Source organism: Melitaea cinxia, chromosome 5 (genome assembly GCF_905220565.1).
Source record: "Melitaea cinxia chromosome 5, ilMelCinx1.1, whole genome shotgun sequence".
Classification (NCBI taxonomy): domain Eukaryota; kingdom Metazoa; phylum Arthropoda; class Insecta; order Lepidoptera; family Nymphalidae; genus Melitaea; species Melitaea cinxia.
Window position 1 is genome coordinate 59,387 of NC_059398.1, and position 17,913 is coordinate 77,299.

The 17,913-nt window shown below is 36.4% G+C and overlaps 1 protein-coding gene across 1 annotated transcript; it reads right to left on the reverse strand.

The window, feature by feature from the left end:
• Nucleotides 1-58: 58 nt before the first annotated feature.
• On the reverse strand, nucleotides 59-15,607 carry LOC123653379 (aquaporin-2-like). Its single transcript, XM_045589369.1, has 4 exons — nucleotides 15,468-15,607; nucleotides 12,253-12,794; nucleotides 11,504-11,584; nucleotides 59-439 (listed from the first exon to the last, which is right to left on the reverse strand). Exons 1-4 carry the CDS (start codon nucleotides 15,481-15,483, stop codon nucleotides 311-313), a joined length of 768 nt encoding a protein of 255 aa, XP_045445325.1. The 5' UTR covers nucleotides 15,484-15,607; the 3' UTR covers nucleotides 59-310.
• Nucleotides 15,608-17,913: the final 2,306 nt, after the last annotated feature.

The window sequence follows — 17,913 nt, forward strand, 5'->3', positions numbered from 1 at the left end:
TTTTGTAACTGTATAAATATATTTTTTTATTTATATAAAAAAATAAAAACAAAACGACTAAAGTAATTAATATATTTATGGTCCATTGTAAACGATAATGGCCAAGAACGTACTCGTCGCTAACGATCGATGACCTCATTTACTCGTGCTTAAATAAAGAGTATTACAATTTCCTGTACATTAGAGAGGGTGTAGGCGTTTTTCGAGATTCGGAGCTGTGGAGTGCGTCGCTAGAGGTCACTAGTGGTCGCTACCGGTCAGTAGCTTTCGCTAGTGGTCGCTAGAGGTCACCAGCGGTCGCTAGAGGTCGCTAGCGGTCGCCCTTGTCGTTCAGCGGCAGTTCCTCGGAGCGCGACGCAGCGGCGCGCGGCGGCCGCAGCACGTAGCGGTGCAGCAGCGCGCCCAGCGCCGCGCCGCCCAGCGGGCCCGCCCAGTACACCTGCGGACACGGCGCGTGAGTCGCTGCGGGCTGAGGGTGCCACGGACGGTGTTTCATCGGACCCGAAGTCGGAGTCGGAGATTTTCAATTTGATTTATCAGAGTTAAAGTCGGAGTCGAAGGCCGTGTCAGAATTAGTTGCACGAGAAAAATGTTTTATTTGAGGACAAATAGAAACATTTGTTTACACTTACATGAATAATTATAATATATTTGATTAAACTATTTCGACCTCCATTTTTTGATTTGATTTTCTCTTGCAAATAAGTGACGCCTGGGCATTAACAGTGTTACCAGCGGAAAAAACTAATTTCCTGTATTGCAAGTTTGTACAATCAAACTTTTAACTTAAAATGCTAATAATAAATATCGAAGATATTAGTCACAGCCTAAACAACATTATTTGGTCATAATTTTAATTTTTAAGTCAGGCATAGGCTAATTATCCTAAGCAAAGGGTATTGTAATGTAAACCCACATAGCATAAAAAGTCAAACCATCTTTCAGGCAATAATAAAAAATAACATGCAGATCGCTGAATAAATTATCATCAAATCGGTTTCGACCATAATTCGGTTTCCTGTAAAAAAAACGGTTTAATTGAAATGAAATAAAAAAAATCGCTATAAGGTAACTACACACACTTAACGACGATCACAAAAAATAAAATATTATTAGGTACCAAAAACAATAATAAAAAAGGTAACAAAAATGCCAATCAATAAATCAAAATTTTTCATCTTAAGAGCCATTCCACAATTTTACGCTTTGCAAGTTTAGGTAAATTTGGTCGCATCGCGCGAGTCGTACGAGCCGCGCGATCTTTGTGCTAGTAAATATAGTGTGACAACCAAAAGACCATCATGATCATTTTCTAATGTATAATAAAAATTAATAACTATGGTATAAAATGTTTTTTATATAATTAATTTGTTAAAAATTTCAAGTATGTTATATAACAACAGTTAATAAATTTAAAATAAAAATAAAAAATCAATTTTATGAAACAATTTTTTTTTAATTAATTTAGTTTTTTCAGTTTACGAATGAATCTAATATTTACGATGTGAATAAAAAAGCATTTTATGACATCGACACCGACAAACATATTAATTAACAAATAACAAGACAAACAGATTGAAATGCCTATTTGTATTGATAGTGTGAGAAAAGAAAATTAAATTATACATTTGTTTACAGAAATTATCATTATATTAATTTACAGTCATTTTCGTAATATGTTTATTTTATTATGAAAGTATCAAATGCGTTTTATCCGCTATAACAACAGGCGCTTGGCGCGTGTAAGCGAAAGAGACGGCTGCGCAGAATTTGGCGTGGACCTTACCTCTAAGAGCGCTAGCGCTCGACTGATTTACCGGGCTTGATGCGTGGCAATATATACTATCTTTTTATTATTTAATATAAAATGTATTAAAAATAATTACATCTTTTAATTATTTTTTTTGTATTCCTTAATGATGTAAGTTTACTTTGATGAAGATAGTTCGTTAAAATTTCTTAGTTTTCTAAGAGAAATATCGCTTTTAAAATTGTACTTATTTGGAAAATATTCGTAACTTTAAATTTATTTTATCGTTTAATAGAGATACAAATGGAATAAAAATCTATGATAGTGAGCAACAAAATTATATTCCACATATTATGATATTTTTTTAAAATGGTTTCAACGTAGAGGTTATTGAAAAGTAGGACTTCAAAGTATACATTGCGACCGTTTACCTAGGGAGGAGGCTGATGAAAAGGTTAATAATTTTATACACATAATATAAATCAAAATTCTGATCCGACTATGGACTAAAACAAAGGTTGCTTTATTATATTTCAAGAATATAAATTACATTATTGCATCCAACACTGAGATTAACGACGTCTTAATATTACAATTTCGCGGATTGTTACCGATTTTTGTGAAATGGCTCTTAACATTAGAAATCCTCCATGCCGTCTAATTCTTTTGTCATTTCCTTTTCGTGCTATAGGTTGTCTGAAAGAGATCGCTCTTTTCGCGATTAGACCGCCTTTTGAACATGTCTATATTTTGTTTCTTTCGGTATATTTTTTTTCTCTGATAGTTTATAATAAAGACTATTTGTATTTGTAGAAATGAGCGTAGTGCTATCCAGCAACATTATTACCTTAACTTATAGTTACAATATTTTATTAACATTAAAACCTAATTTCACTGTAGACATTACCTTCCTATTATATTCTAGGGTCTATCAAACACAATAAATTAATTAATTTCGCCTTATCATCATGAGGCTATTCATTGATGTTATAATATGTTTTACTAAATAAAGGCCTCCAAATCTTGAATTAAATTGGCCGATTGTTCATTACATGTTTTCATGTTTCATTTGTCCGGTTTACTCTCTTATATTTGTAATGTCTGATTTAATAAACACATTAATAGAACTCAGGTAATCTATTCAAGAGTTTGTAGTACATCTATCTGCTATAATAATTATTTTGTATATTTTATAATTATTTTGTATATTTTACATATTTTTTGATTCTTATGCTTCGATTAGGTTTAAATAACTTTATTTCTCAAGAACATTACAGTTCACTTATGAGTATTGTACATATAGATACTTTATTAAATATGTAACAAACAGTTCGACCGTATTTGTTTAAATAGGTAATGACTCAAAAAAGGGAAAGGTAGCAATAAAGAATCATGTTTATTTATTTGTTTACTACGAGTATTATGAATCTTAGTGCGAACATGGTTTAGTTTGTGTTTTCGTTTGATTGAAGGTAGTTGATAAATTAATGTGAAAGTTTATGAGTAATTTTTTTGTTGTGATTGTATATATATATTTTGTTTATTTGTTATATTTATTCATTTATGTTTTATGTTTATTTATCCATTATATTTCAAGTATAAATTTTTTTAAATTTTATTTATTAATTTTTTTATTTTATTTTATTTTTTATGTTTATTCATTTATGTTTTATGTTTATTTATACACATTATGTTTCAAGTATATATATTTTTAATTTACTTTTGTATATAGAAAGGTTTTCAGATATTTTTATTTCATTTGGTAGTTTATTGTACCTCATGACACCATCATATAAAATGTTTCTTTTACCGTACCCTGTTCTTGGTGTAATGAGTTTCAGTTTGTGTGTATTTCTTAAGTTGTGTATACTCGCGTTTGATAAAAGGTGTCTGCATGCGGATGTGTCCAGATAAATTTTTTTTTATTAACATGCACATGTTTACAGTGTAAATTTGCTCAAGGTTAAGTATTTTAGTGGTTTTGTATAGTATAGAAGTAGGTGTTAGCTTGGGATATTGGAATAACACTTTAATAGCTTTATTTTGTGCACGTTGTAATGATATTCGTTTTAGCGGCGCTGCCCCAGACCTCTATTAAATATTTAAGTTTAGATTTTATAAGCGCATTGTACAGCATATATCGTATTTTAGGTGGTATACAAGAAGACATCCTCCGTAGCGCGCCAATAAATTGTGTAAAATTATTTTTCAGGTGTTCTATGTGGGGTCGCCATGTCAATTTATCGTCCAAAATTAAGCCAAGGTACTTTTCTTGGTGTGATCTACGAAGAATTTCGTCGTTAATACGTAGTGATATATCGTCCGGTATTTTTTTATTTTTTGCACTGAAAATCATGTAAGAACTTTTCTTTGCATTAACTGTTAGTAGATTACATTGACACCAAATGCTGTATTGGCGTAGATCTTGCTGTGCTTGTTTGACCAATTCTGTTAGGTCCTTTCCGAAGTAAAAAAGACATGTATCGTCAGCATATAGTGTAATATGTCCAGTTAGATTGATATTAGTTACATTATTGACGTAAATTAGAAATAATAATGGTCCTATTACGGATCCCTGGGGAATACCGCAGGTTAAACGTTTTTTTTTTTTTTTTTTTTTTTATTTAAATTTTAACATCCGTAGGCTCTTGAGTGCCCATGCCTTTTTTTATTTAAATTTTAATTTTCAAGTATTGAGGCGTATTATTTTCAACATTGCAGTGTTCGTAGTGAGTCCAAAACTGACCGTGAGAGATATATATAATTATATAATAATAATAATTAGTATAATTATTAGAATTAAATTAAATAACAATAACTAGAATAATCACTTACGACTATGGGTTTTTTTTTTTTTTTTTTTTTTTTTTTCGTTTTCTGCATGCTCCATTAATTTTATAATGCACTACATGCCTTATAATTTACATTGTGTGACTTACTTTGTTAATTTACCTCATTGTCGACGGCCACTCTCATTTTTCTAAACCAGCGCCCGCCGCCAGATTCACGAGCACATCCTCAATAACATTCGCATCCCTATTATGGATCGCCATTTTGAGGCTGTGCTCGAGAATCTGCCTACGGTTAGCCTCCACCGCCCTTCTGACGAAGTAGCCAATTGCGTCGTCCTTGTCGTCGGTGTAATAGACACAGGTGTTAGTGTGTCTAGTCACCGCGACCACCGCGTGCGAGACACTATCATGGATTCGAAGCCTCTCCGCCCTCGTCTGGATAACAATGACGTTTTCACTCGTCTGTCCCTGCGCCTCATGAATGGTCAGGATTCTCGACCCCTCCCCAGCTCCGTATCCCCGACCTATCAACGCCTTCTTCTCCTCTTGCGTGAAAGTCAGGTACAGGGTCCGGTCCTGTTCTGCTGGTATTCGTGAGTCGGTGAATCCTTCCATGCGCAACGAGTGGATGATCGGGCTCGAGCTGTAGATCCCGTCGTACACCTCACTGATGGCGAAAGCAACGTCTTTTGGGTTTCGATGCGTGCAGGACAGCTCGCATGAGATACCTACTGTCAGGTAAAGTCTGCTGTACCGCATCTCGAACAGGTTTTCCCTGTGGATGTATGGCAGCTGGTTTACGTCTCCGACGAGGACCACCTCTTCTGCTACCGATAGCCGGGCAGCCATGACTATGGCTCCGAAATGGTTCATAAGGGCTTCGTCTACCGTTAATCGGCTTATCTTAACGCCCTCACGAAAACCATTTGCAGGTTAAACGTTGGGGATTGCTTGTGTAGCCTGGTGTACCGATTTTAACAACTTGTGTTCGAGTTTCTAAGTACGATTGAAATATGTCGTAAGCAGGTCCGGATAACCCAATTTTTTTTAACTTAGCTAACAGTAAGGAATGACTAACGGTATCGAAAGCTTTCTGAAGGTCGATGAAGATACCCAGACAAAAGTTTTTTTTATCAATCTCTGTATTTATTTTAGTTATTAAATCAATTACTGCTGATACCGTTCCGGATTTTTGACGGAAACCGTATTGTTGCGCAGAAAGGAAACTTAAACTCTCCAGGTGGTGCCATCAGGTACCTATATATGAAATTTTCAAAAACTTTTGAAATCACAGGCAACACAGAAATCGGACGATAGTTACCCGGATCAGTTTTTGGTCCGGATTTGTATATCGGAGTTATTTTTGCTATTTTCAAACTATTAGGAAAAGTTCCTGTAGCCAAACATTTATTTATACAATCTGTTAAATTTTTTACTATAAGGTCACATATGCAGATAAGTGACTTTGTGCTGTTGCCGTCGATATCTGTACTACACGATTTGTCTAAACTTTTAATGATATTTTTTACTTCTTTAATGACTTCTAAACTTCGAAGAGGATGAGATTGGTGCAGCGCTCGGGCAGCTTAAAAACGGGAGGGCCCCAGGGGATGACGGAGTTACCACTGAACTCCTTAAAGCCGCAGGGCGACCTGTCCTGAAAGCCTTGGCAAGACTATTTAACGCCGTCATCCACCGAGGTACCACGCCGGAGGCGTGGTCCAGGAGTGTGGTGGTGCTGTTCTTTAAGAGAGGCGATAAGTCTCTGTTAAAGAATTACAGACCGATCTCACTTCTGAGCCACGTCTATAAGCTGTTTTCGAGGGTTGTTACGAATCGTCTCGCCAGAAGACTCGACGAATTCCAACCACCAGAGCAGGCTGGGTTTCGAAATGGCTACAGCACCGTGGACCACATCCATACTGTTCGGCAGATTATCCAAAAGACGGAAGAATATAATCAACCGCTGTGTATGGCATTTGTGGACTACGAGAAAGCCTTCGACTCCGTCGAGACCTGGGCTGTCCTGGACTCTCTGCAGAGATGTCATATCGACTGGCGATATATCGAGGTACTAAAATCTATGTACGACGCGGCGACGATGACCGTTCATGTCAATGACCAAAGAACAAGACCTATTTCCCTCCGGCGCGGGGTAAGACAGGGGGATGTAATATCACCGAAACTGTTTACCACTGCGCTAGAGGATGTTTTTAAGACCTTGGATTGGGGGGAACGGGGCATCAACGTCAACGGTGAATTCATCTCTCACCTTCGTTTCGCCGACGATATTGTCATCTTTGCGGAGACGCTGGATGAGTTAGGCCAAATGCTGGCCGGCCTAAACGAGTCCTCCCGACGTGTCGGTCTCTGTATGAACTTGGATAAGACGAAAGTTATGTTTAACAACCAAGTCATACCGATACCGGTATCGGTCGATGGTACCCTTCTCGAAGTTGTTCAGGATTATATTTACCTAGGCCATACTATCCAACTAGGCCGCAACAACTTCGAGAAGAAAGCCGATAGGAGGATTCGGTTGGGCTGGGCGGCGTTTGGCAGACTCCGTCGAGTCTTCACTTCGAAGATTCCGCAATGCTTGAAGACAAAAGTTTTCGAGCAATGCGTCCTGCCTGTGTTAACATACGGAGCCGAGACGTGGACACTGACCAAGGGACTGGTCCACAAGTTTAAAGTCGCTCAACGTGCAATGGAACGGGCTATGCTTGGGGTCTCTCTCAAAGACAGGATTAGAAATGAGACTATCCGCGAGAGAACGAAGGTAACCGACATAGCCCACAGAATTAGCAAGTTGAAGTGGCAGTGGGCTGGTCATCTGTGTCGCAGGACCGATGGCCGTTGGCGTAGACGGGTCCTAGAGTGGAGACCGCGTCTTGGCAAACGCAGTGTGGGACGTCCTCCGGCCCGTTGGACCGACGATCTACGTAAGATTGCCGGTGTGGGCTGGATGGGGATTGCGGAGGACCGGGATGTGTGGCGCGAACTTGGGGAGGCCTATGTCCAGCAGTGGACTGCGATAGGCTGAAGTGATGTGACTTCTTTCATGGCGCAAGGTTCAAAATGTGTTATTATATGTTCGGGTTCTTCATTAAGATAAGTCATAGTGTTAATAAATTCATTTGGATGATATTTTGGTATTTTTTGAGCCAGTTCAGAGCCGATTGATGAAAAAAAAAATTTTTTTCGCATATATCATTGCCATTGTTAATTGTTTTACCTGATACAATTAAGGTAGGAAGATGTGAGTAATTTTTAATTTTGTTGTTAGCTAACGTATTAATTAAACTCCAAAGCTTTTTTGAGTCATTATTACAATTTTTAAAGGAATTATAATAAAATTCTTGCTTTGTGTTTCTAATTAATTTGTGTAAGTTATTTCTTTCGGTTAAAAATTGACGTTTTAATGTTTCATTTGTAGGATTGCCTTTAAGTTTCTTCGATAGATGATTTCTTCTGTATATTCCGTTAGTAACATTTCTGTTAATCCAATCCTTCTGGGGTAAATTTAATATTTTTACTTTTTTTATTTTATTTGTTTTTATTTTTTCCAATATATAAGATTCTAAAGTGGTGTAGTTGTGCTCTTCATTATTTAGTATATTGTTCTTCATACTTTCATATAATAATATGTAGTTCATCGCTTCATATGATTTCCGTTGTAAGGGATTGTTTCCATGCTTAAGTAGTTCCACATATATTTGTTTGTGATCAGATAGCGGCGAGTCAATAATTGATAGATGAAATTTCTCATTATGGATATTTGAGCAAATATGATCTAATATAGTTTTGGTTGTTGTTGTCTCTCGAGTACAATATTTGATGTCTATTTTATTCAGTATGTCATAGCCAGTTGTTTGTAACATCCCTTTGCAGTATAAAGTTTCGCTGGTTTCGCTTAATATATCAATATTAAAATCTCCATAGACGATACTTCGTTTCTTATTATCCAATTGCATGGTATATTTATCAAGGAAAGTATACAAATGTTTTCTTCCTGGATTGTAAATAGCACCAATATTAATAGAATATTTTCTCAGGTAAATCCATAGATAATGTACGTCGTCGTCGCAAATATCCTCCAGGATGTCATGGATAAAAATAGAAACACCCCCACCTCTTTTGTCTAAGCGATAATTGTAAATATGTTTATAATTAGGTAAGCTAAAAGATTTGGCATCAGATTCGTTTCTTATCCATGTTTCTGTTAATATTATTAAATGAACGACATTCTGTACAGCACTCAAAATACATTTTTTTTTTTTTTTTTTTTTTTTTTTTTGTTCCTTACTAAATACTGTTTATGCAGAAGTATACACATAATTGCTTTCTAATTTCTAACATTATTATTTTTCTTATCTATGTCTATATTTACACTTATTTGCCTAGTTATCATATATGTACACTTATTTCCTAGTTACCATATATGTACACTTATGTTCTACTTACAATGTACACTTAACCTATGTTACTGTTAGTAAGGATTTTTTTTTTTTTTTTTTTTTTCTTATATATATATTATTTTTTATATAGTTATTATTTGTTTATCTATGTATAAGTTATCTATTTCTGTTATTTACTTAAATTTCACTACATAACTATTTATTTATCTATTTTTTTATTTTATTTTATAGGTACATCCACAAAATACATATGGAACATTATATATAATTCACTATTACATTATTATCTAATATGTATCCCATCACGGGGTACACAACATTCCACATTATATTAATGCCGTGTAGCAAGTATAATTAAAATTACTTCGCATAAAAAATTAACAGTAAAGATGCTACATGTTAATAATAAAATTCATTTAAAAAGGTCATCAATCAAATTTATATAAAGTGTAAAGTTGAGATAATATTAATAATCAAACTTAGCTTAACTAAAATTTAAATAAATATATCAACATGCAAAATAACTGCTATTTGTAACTATTTGATAAACCACTCAAAATACATTTCAATTCATCAAACTTTCCAGATTTGCACAAACTGCGTATATCTATAATATAAAAATGAGTCGCTGAATGTGTTGCTAAGCGCAAAACTCGAGAACGGTGGGACCGATTTCGTTAATTCTTTTTTTAAAATATTCCTTGAAGTACGAGGATGGTTCTTACGGAGAGAAAAATTCTAAAAAAAAAAAAATTTAAATTTCCTGATTAAGTCTAAAAACAACACTTTTCTATACTCCCATACAAAAGATTTGTGGTAATACTTAAAAGACAATTTGAACTTTAATACCATACGATAAAGTTTGTGTTAGGCGATACGAAGTTCGCCGGGTCAGCTAGTTCGTATAATAAAAAGTTAAACTTGACTTCTGTGTGGGTAGGTCTTTATAATCATTACATAGAAAGTGTGTTTTTTCTTGAGATTTTATTGGTTGAATATCTACAATTGAGCTCCGTTTTTTGACTGCTTTTTCACAATTTTAGGGACATTTTTAATATATTTTATGGTTAAATCTAAATCTCCGTTTTTTTCACGGCGATCTAATTCCTCTTTAAGATGGTTCATATAATTTCTTTGAGCGGGTGTCTGATCAGAGTATAAACGTATGTTACGCGAATTTTTCGGTTGATTTTGCAGTAGGCATTTAGCAGTTTCCGATGTTGTGAAGCATACTCTAAGTAAGCGGCTTTTTCCAGGCTTATTTTTGCCTAATCTAAAGACTTTAATTGGATCTGGGCATTCGCTAAAAATGGATTTAGTCAATTTTACTACTTCATCACGGTCGTAACTTTGTCTTTGTTCTAAGTTGCTATTTTGTAATTCATGTATACCCGCAATTATAATATTTTTTTGTCGCTCAATTCGTTGTTGTATTTCTAACACAGTGTCTTCATTACATGAGAGTAGCGATTTTTCAGCTGGTTTGTCGGTTTTTGCTAGATTTTAATGCGTGTAAATCTGTTTCCAGAAAATTAATTTGTTCTTGCATAGTTTGAGAGCTTTTTTAATTTCCGATCTAAACCTCCGAGGAATACGTATTAAATCGAAGGTGCAATAATAATCGGAAAACCCGACTTATCGGAGTCCGTAATATCCCTGCACATCATTCACATCACTGCTGACCCACAATTATAGATATACTACAATTAGACTTTTTACTGTGGTACATAAATTCCAAGTGATTTTTAATTAGGATGTAATCCGCGAAACATACGCATGGATTTAAAACATGCTTGAAGATGATGGCAACATGGTGTAACAGGATAGTAGCTTGGCAAAAATAAATTGCAGTCAAAATTCTGTAATGATCTAAAAACACATTATAATGGCTACTCTTAAAGACAAACGTGGTGACCAAATCTCATGTAATTCCAAAAATATAATTGTATATTTAATAATGTGAGATACATACGAGTATAAACAATATAATAGGATGGATTTTTTTAATTTTTCTCGACAACTCCAGACCAATTTTCATACTTCTATGTTTAGAAACAACAAAGTTTATTTAAAAAATCGACTCTTAACTGTAACGAAATATAATTTATAGTTTGTAGAGTACACTGTACTTATTAATAATGAAACACAGCTAATTTAATTGGACATAACTGCTATAAATTTTTCTAATACATAATAATAAAAAACCGTGTGAAGCATTTCAAAATACCACTCCTATGGCAAGCTGGTGCTCAAATATCTGTGACATAAAAATGCTTAAGACCTATTTTATTTCATCTCGCATATAGTAGTTCCTCCTAGTTCATCTCGCATATAAGTCACTGATATACATAGACGCACATAAGTCACTATATAGCTATATGTATAGTTAGGAGGTAAAACAGGTTCATAGGGACATGTTGATTTATGTATGACATCTTGCACTTTAATCGTGAAACAAAAAATGTAATATGTATGTTAGCTTTATCGGTAGCCGATGATCGTGCTCAGTAAGTACGATCGTAGAGTGCAATGAAACTCACCCAGTGGTCCGACCGGAAGCCCACCAGGAGCGCCGGTCCCAGACTGCGCGCGGGGTTCAGACTTGCGCTCGACATAACTCCCTGTGGGGAACGTCAGGTGTTAGTTTCTACTTTCTATAATGAAACACTAGCTATAGAATAATAATAAACACATTTCACTTTATACTGTGTTCAGGATTAGGTTAGGAAATAACAAAAGGTTCTAAATAATGTTTTTCGTCTCACAAAATATCTGATTTTTTTTTTCCATAATTAATTGTTTAGGCATGGGAGAGCAAACAGACCAATCAACGAGAGGGCTCGTTAAAGTATTTTGTTGTGTGATGTTTTTGTCATACTTTTTTGCTTCAGATACATAAAATATCTGCGAGCATTTTATTTTTGTAAGACAGAAAAGTCGGGTAAATATTACAAGGTTTTTGGTTTGTTACTTCAGAAATTACAAACATTATAACCCCTTACCCGTCGATATTAATAGGTACCAATAACTTAACGTACTGTGTGGCTACGGTGGTAAAGAATATAGCCACCCCCTCTCTTCCCGTGGGTGTCGTAAGAGGCAACTGAGGAATAAAAAAAAAGCCCTCAACCTACCTGCTCAGCGTGGTGACTATGGGCAAAACACATGAGTTCACGTTATTTTTGGCGTAAACTTGTGGAGGTCTATGTCCAGCAGTGGACTGTATAGGCTGTAATGATGATGATGAATAACTTTACAGTTCCAGCTAGTTTAATACAAAGGAGCTGACCCCCGCATAGACGAGCCCCGCGACGGTGAGGCCGAGCTTGATGGAGAGGGCGGGGTCGCGCGCGCCGCGCTCGGCCGCGGCCCAGGCGGCGCAGCACAGCAGCGCCAGCACGGCCGTCAGCAGCGCCTCCACGCCCGCCGCCGCCGCCGCGCCCACCGAGCCCGGCGCGTTGCCGCCCACGTGCCCGCCCGCGGCGAAGGCGTCCGGGCACAGCGCCATCAGCAGGCCGAACCCGATCGTGGCGCCGAAGCTCTGGGCGACCACGTACGCGGCGGCCGCGACCGGCCCTATCCGCCCGTCCAGCAGCGCCGCCAACGTCACGGACGGGTTCATGTGGGCTCCGGAGGTGGGTCCGAAGGCTTCGACGTTGGCGAGCACGACGATGCCGAAAGCGAAGGCCGCGTGCGTGAGCGGGGGCTCCTTGCCGCCGACGGGCAGCAGCGAGGCCACGCCCAGCGACACGAGCAGCGCCGTCGCCACCGTCTCCGCGATGAGCGGCCGCCACCAACGGCGTATCCACGCGGCCAGGCCGCGCTCGGAGCCTGATGGATATAATCGTATTTCATTATAAATATTACAATCATTTAAGAGTCGATTAGTACTAGACTGCAAACAAATGTTTTTGGAAATCTCTTTCAGCCGGTTTCATCGCGCCCGTGGAGCTAGGCCGTAAAAATGAAATGAAACATATTAGGTATGTCCTTTTTTCAGCAAATTAATGTAAAACGATGATGACAGAGAAAAGGACTGTTTCTCTGTGACTCACTTAATGCTAATTTAACCAATTCAATGAACGTATCACAATCAACCAACGTATGCTTTTATTTGTTAGTTGCTATTATTTATTGTTTGCTTTTTTTCAAGTTATACTTCTTTTGGCGCGATAGGGAAAAATGATGAGATGAGAGTAAATTTTTACGATGCGCGCGCACACTGTCACGAAAAACCAACACCCTGAAGTTAGTTTAGTCCACGAAGAAGAAGTTAGCAACGTGAAGTTTACTAGCCAATGAAGTGTAACTTCTCACGTGCGTACATATGTACACATACACTTTTCTTAAAAACAAGTGTACGCAAAGATTTCATGTGAAAAATATTTCTAAAACCATCATGTCAATTTGTTTATTTTGTACCGAAAATGATTTTCGTAACATTTTAATAACATAAAATTATAAATTTTTAATTACGCTAAATTTGTGAATATATTAATATTTATAATGTGTGTGAATAAATTATAATTAGTTCGTTACTTAACTAAACAATAAGAAGACGTTCTAGTACGACGTCACGTGTGACGTGTCCACACGTCTCACCACTTCTTTAAGACAACAACATTAATCTGATATATTGTCGAACAATTTTCGTTGCATCGTAAATTCTAGTAATTTTTTTTGCTCGCTAACGAAAAAATATCGACTTCAATTACATCGACAAGTAATTTAACGTAGGTAGGCGAAATATAGTAAAGCAAATACTCATTATGAAAGATTTACCTTACTCAAAGTAGTCGTCAGATGTCAATAAAATTTAAACTAGGATACAACAAATGCACCAGCTTTCGATTAAAACAAGAATTAAACAAGAATAAATAAAAAAAAGAATATAAACAGTGTTTTATTATCAAATTAGTATAATCTAGTTTGAACGTTGAAATACAACGCCACTAAGAGCAGACACCTTCATTGTTAATATCGTCTTGAACCGAATAATATGCTTTAGATATTAATTTTTTTTAACAGAAACTTTATTTTCTGGTACGAGTTTTTCTGCTTATATGCATACAAATCAGCAATCTCTTGAGTCTTTTACAAGTTAATTAGTCGGTGGTTAGGTATCTATTTTTTACTTGGTATAAGCGTACGTTTTAGATATTAATATTATGAATATATTACGTACGTATGTTCATACATTACGTATGGGAATGAAAATTTTGAATATATCAACTTTGCGTTGGCGTTAGTTTACATTTTAGACAAAAACTACAGAGGTTTTCTTATTTGTTTTTTATTTCGAGAATATTCGCTGGTGTAATTGACTCTTTATTATTAAAATTTTAATAAAAAATAAACAAGTTATTTGTTGTAATCAATATTAAAATTTACCTCCACAGACATGCTATTTGATGTCTGTTATCTTTCAATCAAACATATCTGTTGCAGTCGAAGATGATAAGCGATTGTAGTCTATGTTTCACTCGTTGGGTCACGCTATTTGACGGATATCCTACAGATAAAAGTTTATGATATTCTTTTTTACCATCGATTTGATATATTTGTTTTCGATATATTTATGTTATATTTGTTTTAGAAAATGGGAATCTAAACGTGTAGTTTATACCTACTGCTGTTAAAGCCTATTCGTAACTTAAGCCCAGTATAAATTTTATCCACAAGTGGTGAAACCGGCCCTAAGAAACTTATTATGTCTGCCCCGAGGGCGACTGCGGTGACGTGGGCTCGTGGCTCACAGCCGCTATTAGAATATGTAATTAATGTTTGAGTGAACTAAGCGACGTCGTTTCCGTTAGTCGATGTAAATATAATTAATTGTAATAGCAGCGGCCACTCGTGGGAGTCGAGTGGCCGTTAGCATAATGAGATTGCTTTTATAGAATCTAATCACGGTCGTGGAAAACGTCTTCCATAGAGACAAGACAGCACAGTTCTTTTTTTAAAAAATATAATAATAATAATAATAATTAATTTTGTATTATCAAGCGTTATAATCTACAGATGATCATCACAACTTGATGATCTTTTGTTTACAAAGTTACTGTAACGGCTAGCTTCGTATAAACACTGTTTACATAGCTACCGTAACAGCGATAATGTTTACATAGAAAAGAACACATGTCGATAAATCAGGCAAAACAACATACACTGTAGGTATATAAAACCAGATTAAAAATCAAAACGTCACTAAGTTATAATATATTCACTACATTTGAAACTACATTTAAAATAGGTGTCGCGAACATAATTGCGCGCATAATCCGCGTCGCGCGGGTTCGACACGGGCGGCGAACAATTTGAATTACCACGTGCTTGCGCACGTGGTAATTCAAACTTTGCGCTTTTACGAGCTTTTTCACGTAAATAAACCGAGTCTTGAAAAAGAAACCGAATTTATCTAGTTCTCCAGACCATCATTGAGGACGCATATAAAACATTAAGATCGAACGTGACGACAGCGGAGGCGCGGCCGCCGATACTGACCGTCGTCGTTGGGCATGGCGCGGGAGCAAGCAGTAGCGAGCGATACAACGAGCGCGCGCGCCGCAGGCGGACTGGCGAGTGGCGAGTGGACTCGCCCGGCGGCCGTACGCCGCGCCGGCGCTCTACATGTCCACAAATGAAAATATTTACTCCGCCATAAGGTCATACACACTTCACGAAGGTCAAATTTTTTTCTTACATTAAAAAAAATTAAAGGTCTCAACTAACAATTTCAAAATTGTTATATTAAGTACATTACAATCTTAGGTAACGTACCCGGTGTTATGCAATAATTGTTATTTATTATAATTATATTCACTATTTTGCTCTAATCTCTAGTGTTGTTATTTTAATCGGCTTTATTAAATATACAACAATTAACACGACTAATAACACACTCCTTTTATGTATTAATTTTCACCCTTGCATATTCTCCACCTTGTAAAGCTATCATTATCCCTTACTCGGTCAATCTTACAGTTTTAAATGAATAGAGAAGAGGCAATCGTCATGATAAAGAAATCTGTATTGACCTTAGAAGCTCTACAATAATTTTGACATATTAATTTGATCTGTACTGTAATTTGGTGTGTACTGTGTGGCTACGGTACTAAAGAATATAGCCACCCCCTCTCTTCCCGTGGGTGTCGTAAGAGGCGACTAAGGGATAACACAGTTCCGCTACCACCTTGGAACTTAAAAAGCCGACCGGTGGCGGGATAACCATCCAAGTACTGGCTTTGAAATACACAGGCCGAAGACGGGCAGCAGCGTCTTCGGTGCGACAAAGCCAGTACTGCGGTCACCAACCCGCCTGCCCAGCGTGGTGACTATGGGCAAAACACATGAGTTCACGTTATTTTTGGCGTAAACTTTTGGAGGCCTATGTCCAGTAGTGGACTGTATAGGCTGTAATGATGATGATGAATTTGATCGGTTTTCCCTTCGATGAATAGTAACAGATAGAAAGAATAACTATTATGTATTTATACGTGGCAACTCTAAAGCTCATAACCATTGCGTCACATTACATAGGTTATTACTATAAGGGCCTGTATCACCAGTTGTGGATAATGCTATTCGAAGTATGATGATATCCTACAGATAAAAGTGTTGATGAATTATTCTTTTTACCAACGAATTCCACCGTATTTATGAGATATTTTCTATTCGCAAAAATGAATGTAAAAGTAGCAGTTTATTAATCGATGTGAAACAGATCCTACTTAACGGCCTATTGTATCTCCTGCTGTTAAAGTCTAACCGTAACTTATTTGCAGGATAAACGTTATTCACAACCGGTGGAACAGGCCTTAAGAATGCAACTTGTTTAGACTATTATTGATATACGAGTCCAATGTACACACCTAAATGCGTCTTTTCATTGTAATGAGCGAACGAACTCTGGCAAGATCTTCACGAAGGTTATTTTTCATTTTCAAATTTAATGACAAATATTTGTTTATTTATTTTGAGATGTATATCTCCTCCTTTTGTTATCCTCGCGCATGAAAAAAAAAAATGTCATCACCGATACAAAAACGATTGCGTGTCGCGTTTGTGTCCGCATTGTGCGACGGGAAATTTCAAACGAATGGCAGAAATTGCGTATGGGTTGGTTATTACGGGTCTTCGATTCTACGAATCTACGAAAGAGTAACAAGCTTCAACCTCATCAGTCCAACCCTACAAACTTTTCACCTAGATTGTTCGGATATAAAACTAGGTCATGTCAGTGGAGGATATCTTAAATTAGAATTGATATTTAACTATTCGAGGAAGTCGTTGCTCTGTCTGCCGTTCAGAGTGTTTGCGAATGATAACCTGAATCAATATCTATTTTGATAATAGTATATTTTTGTTGAATTTAACAGACTTTTGAACTGGTTCAAACAGAGGTCTACAGGAAAAAACATTTCAAGAAAATTCTAATAAAACTTATGAACTACAACAGTGCCTACGCGAGTGTCTCTAGAAAACATTCGCCTATCGCGCTATATACTCGTATATCTACATAATTACGTAGTCGTTTGATTGTTAATTAATAATCAGTCGAATAGTGACCCGGTGAACCGGCTACGAACGATAAATCTCTCGGTTCTCTGTCGGTGTCGCTCGCAACAAAGTTTAGCTCGACATGTCCTCGAATATTATAATTAACTTCCTGATTAATACAAAGTAGTGTCTGCGTGATAACATTTTAATTTGCTTTTGATTACAAAACCATCGTTACAAATATAATATAAATCAAAGTAATACACCTGTAAGAGTCTTGTTCGTGGTGTACGTTTTATCGAGACGCCTTCCTATTATTACTTATTTACTTATACTGTGTATTTAATTGGTAAGCCAATTATATAAATGGCTTACCAATTAAATACACACTCGATTATTTGCACACTTTAAAAATATTGATAATATCATTTATATTATAGGTATGCACAAC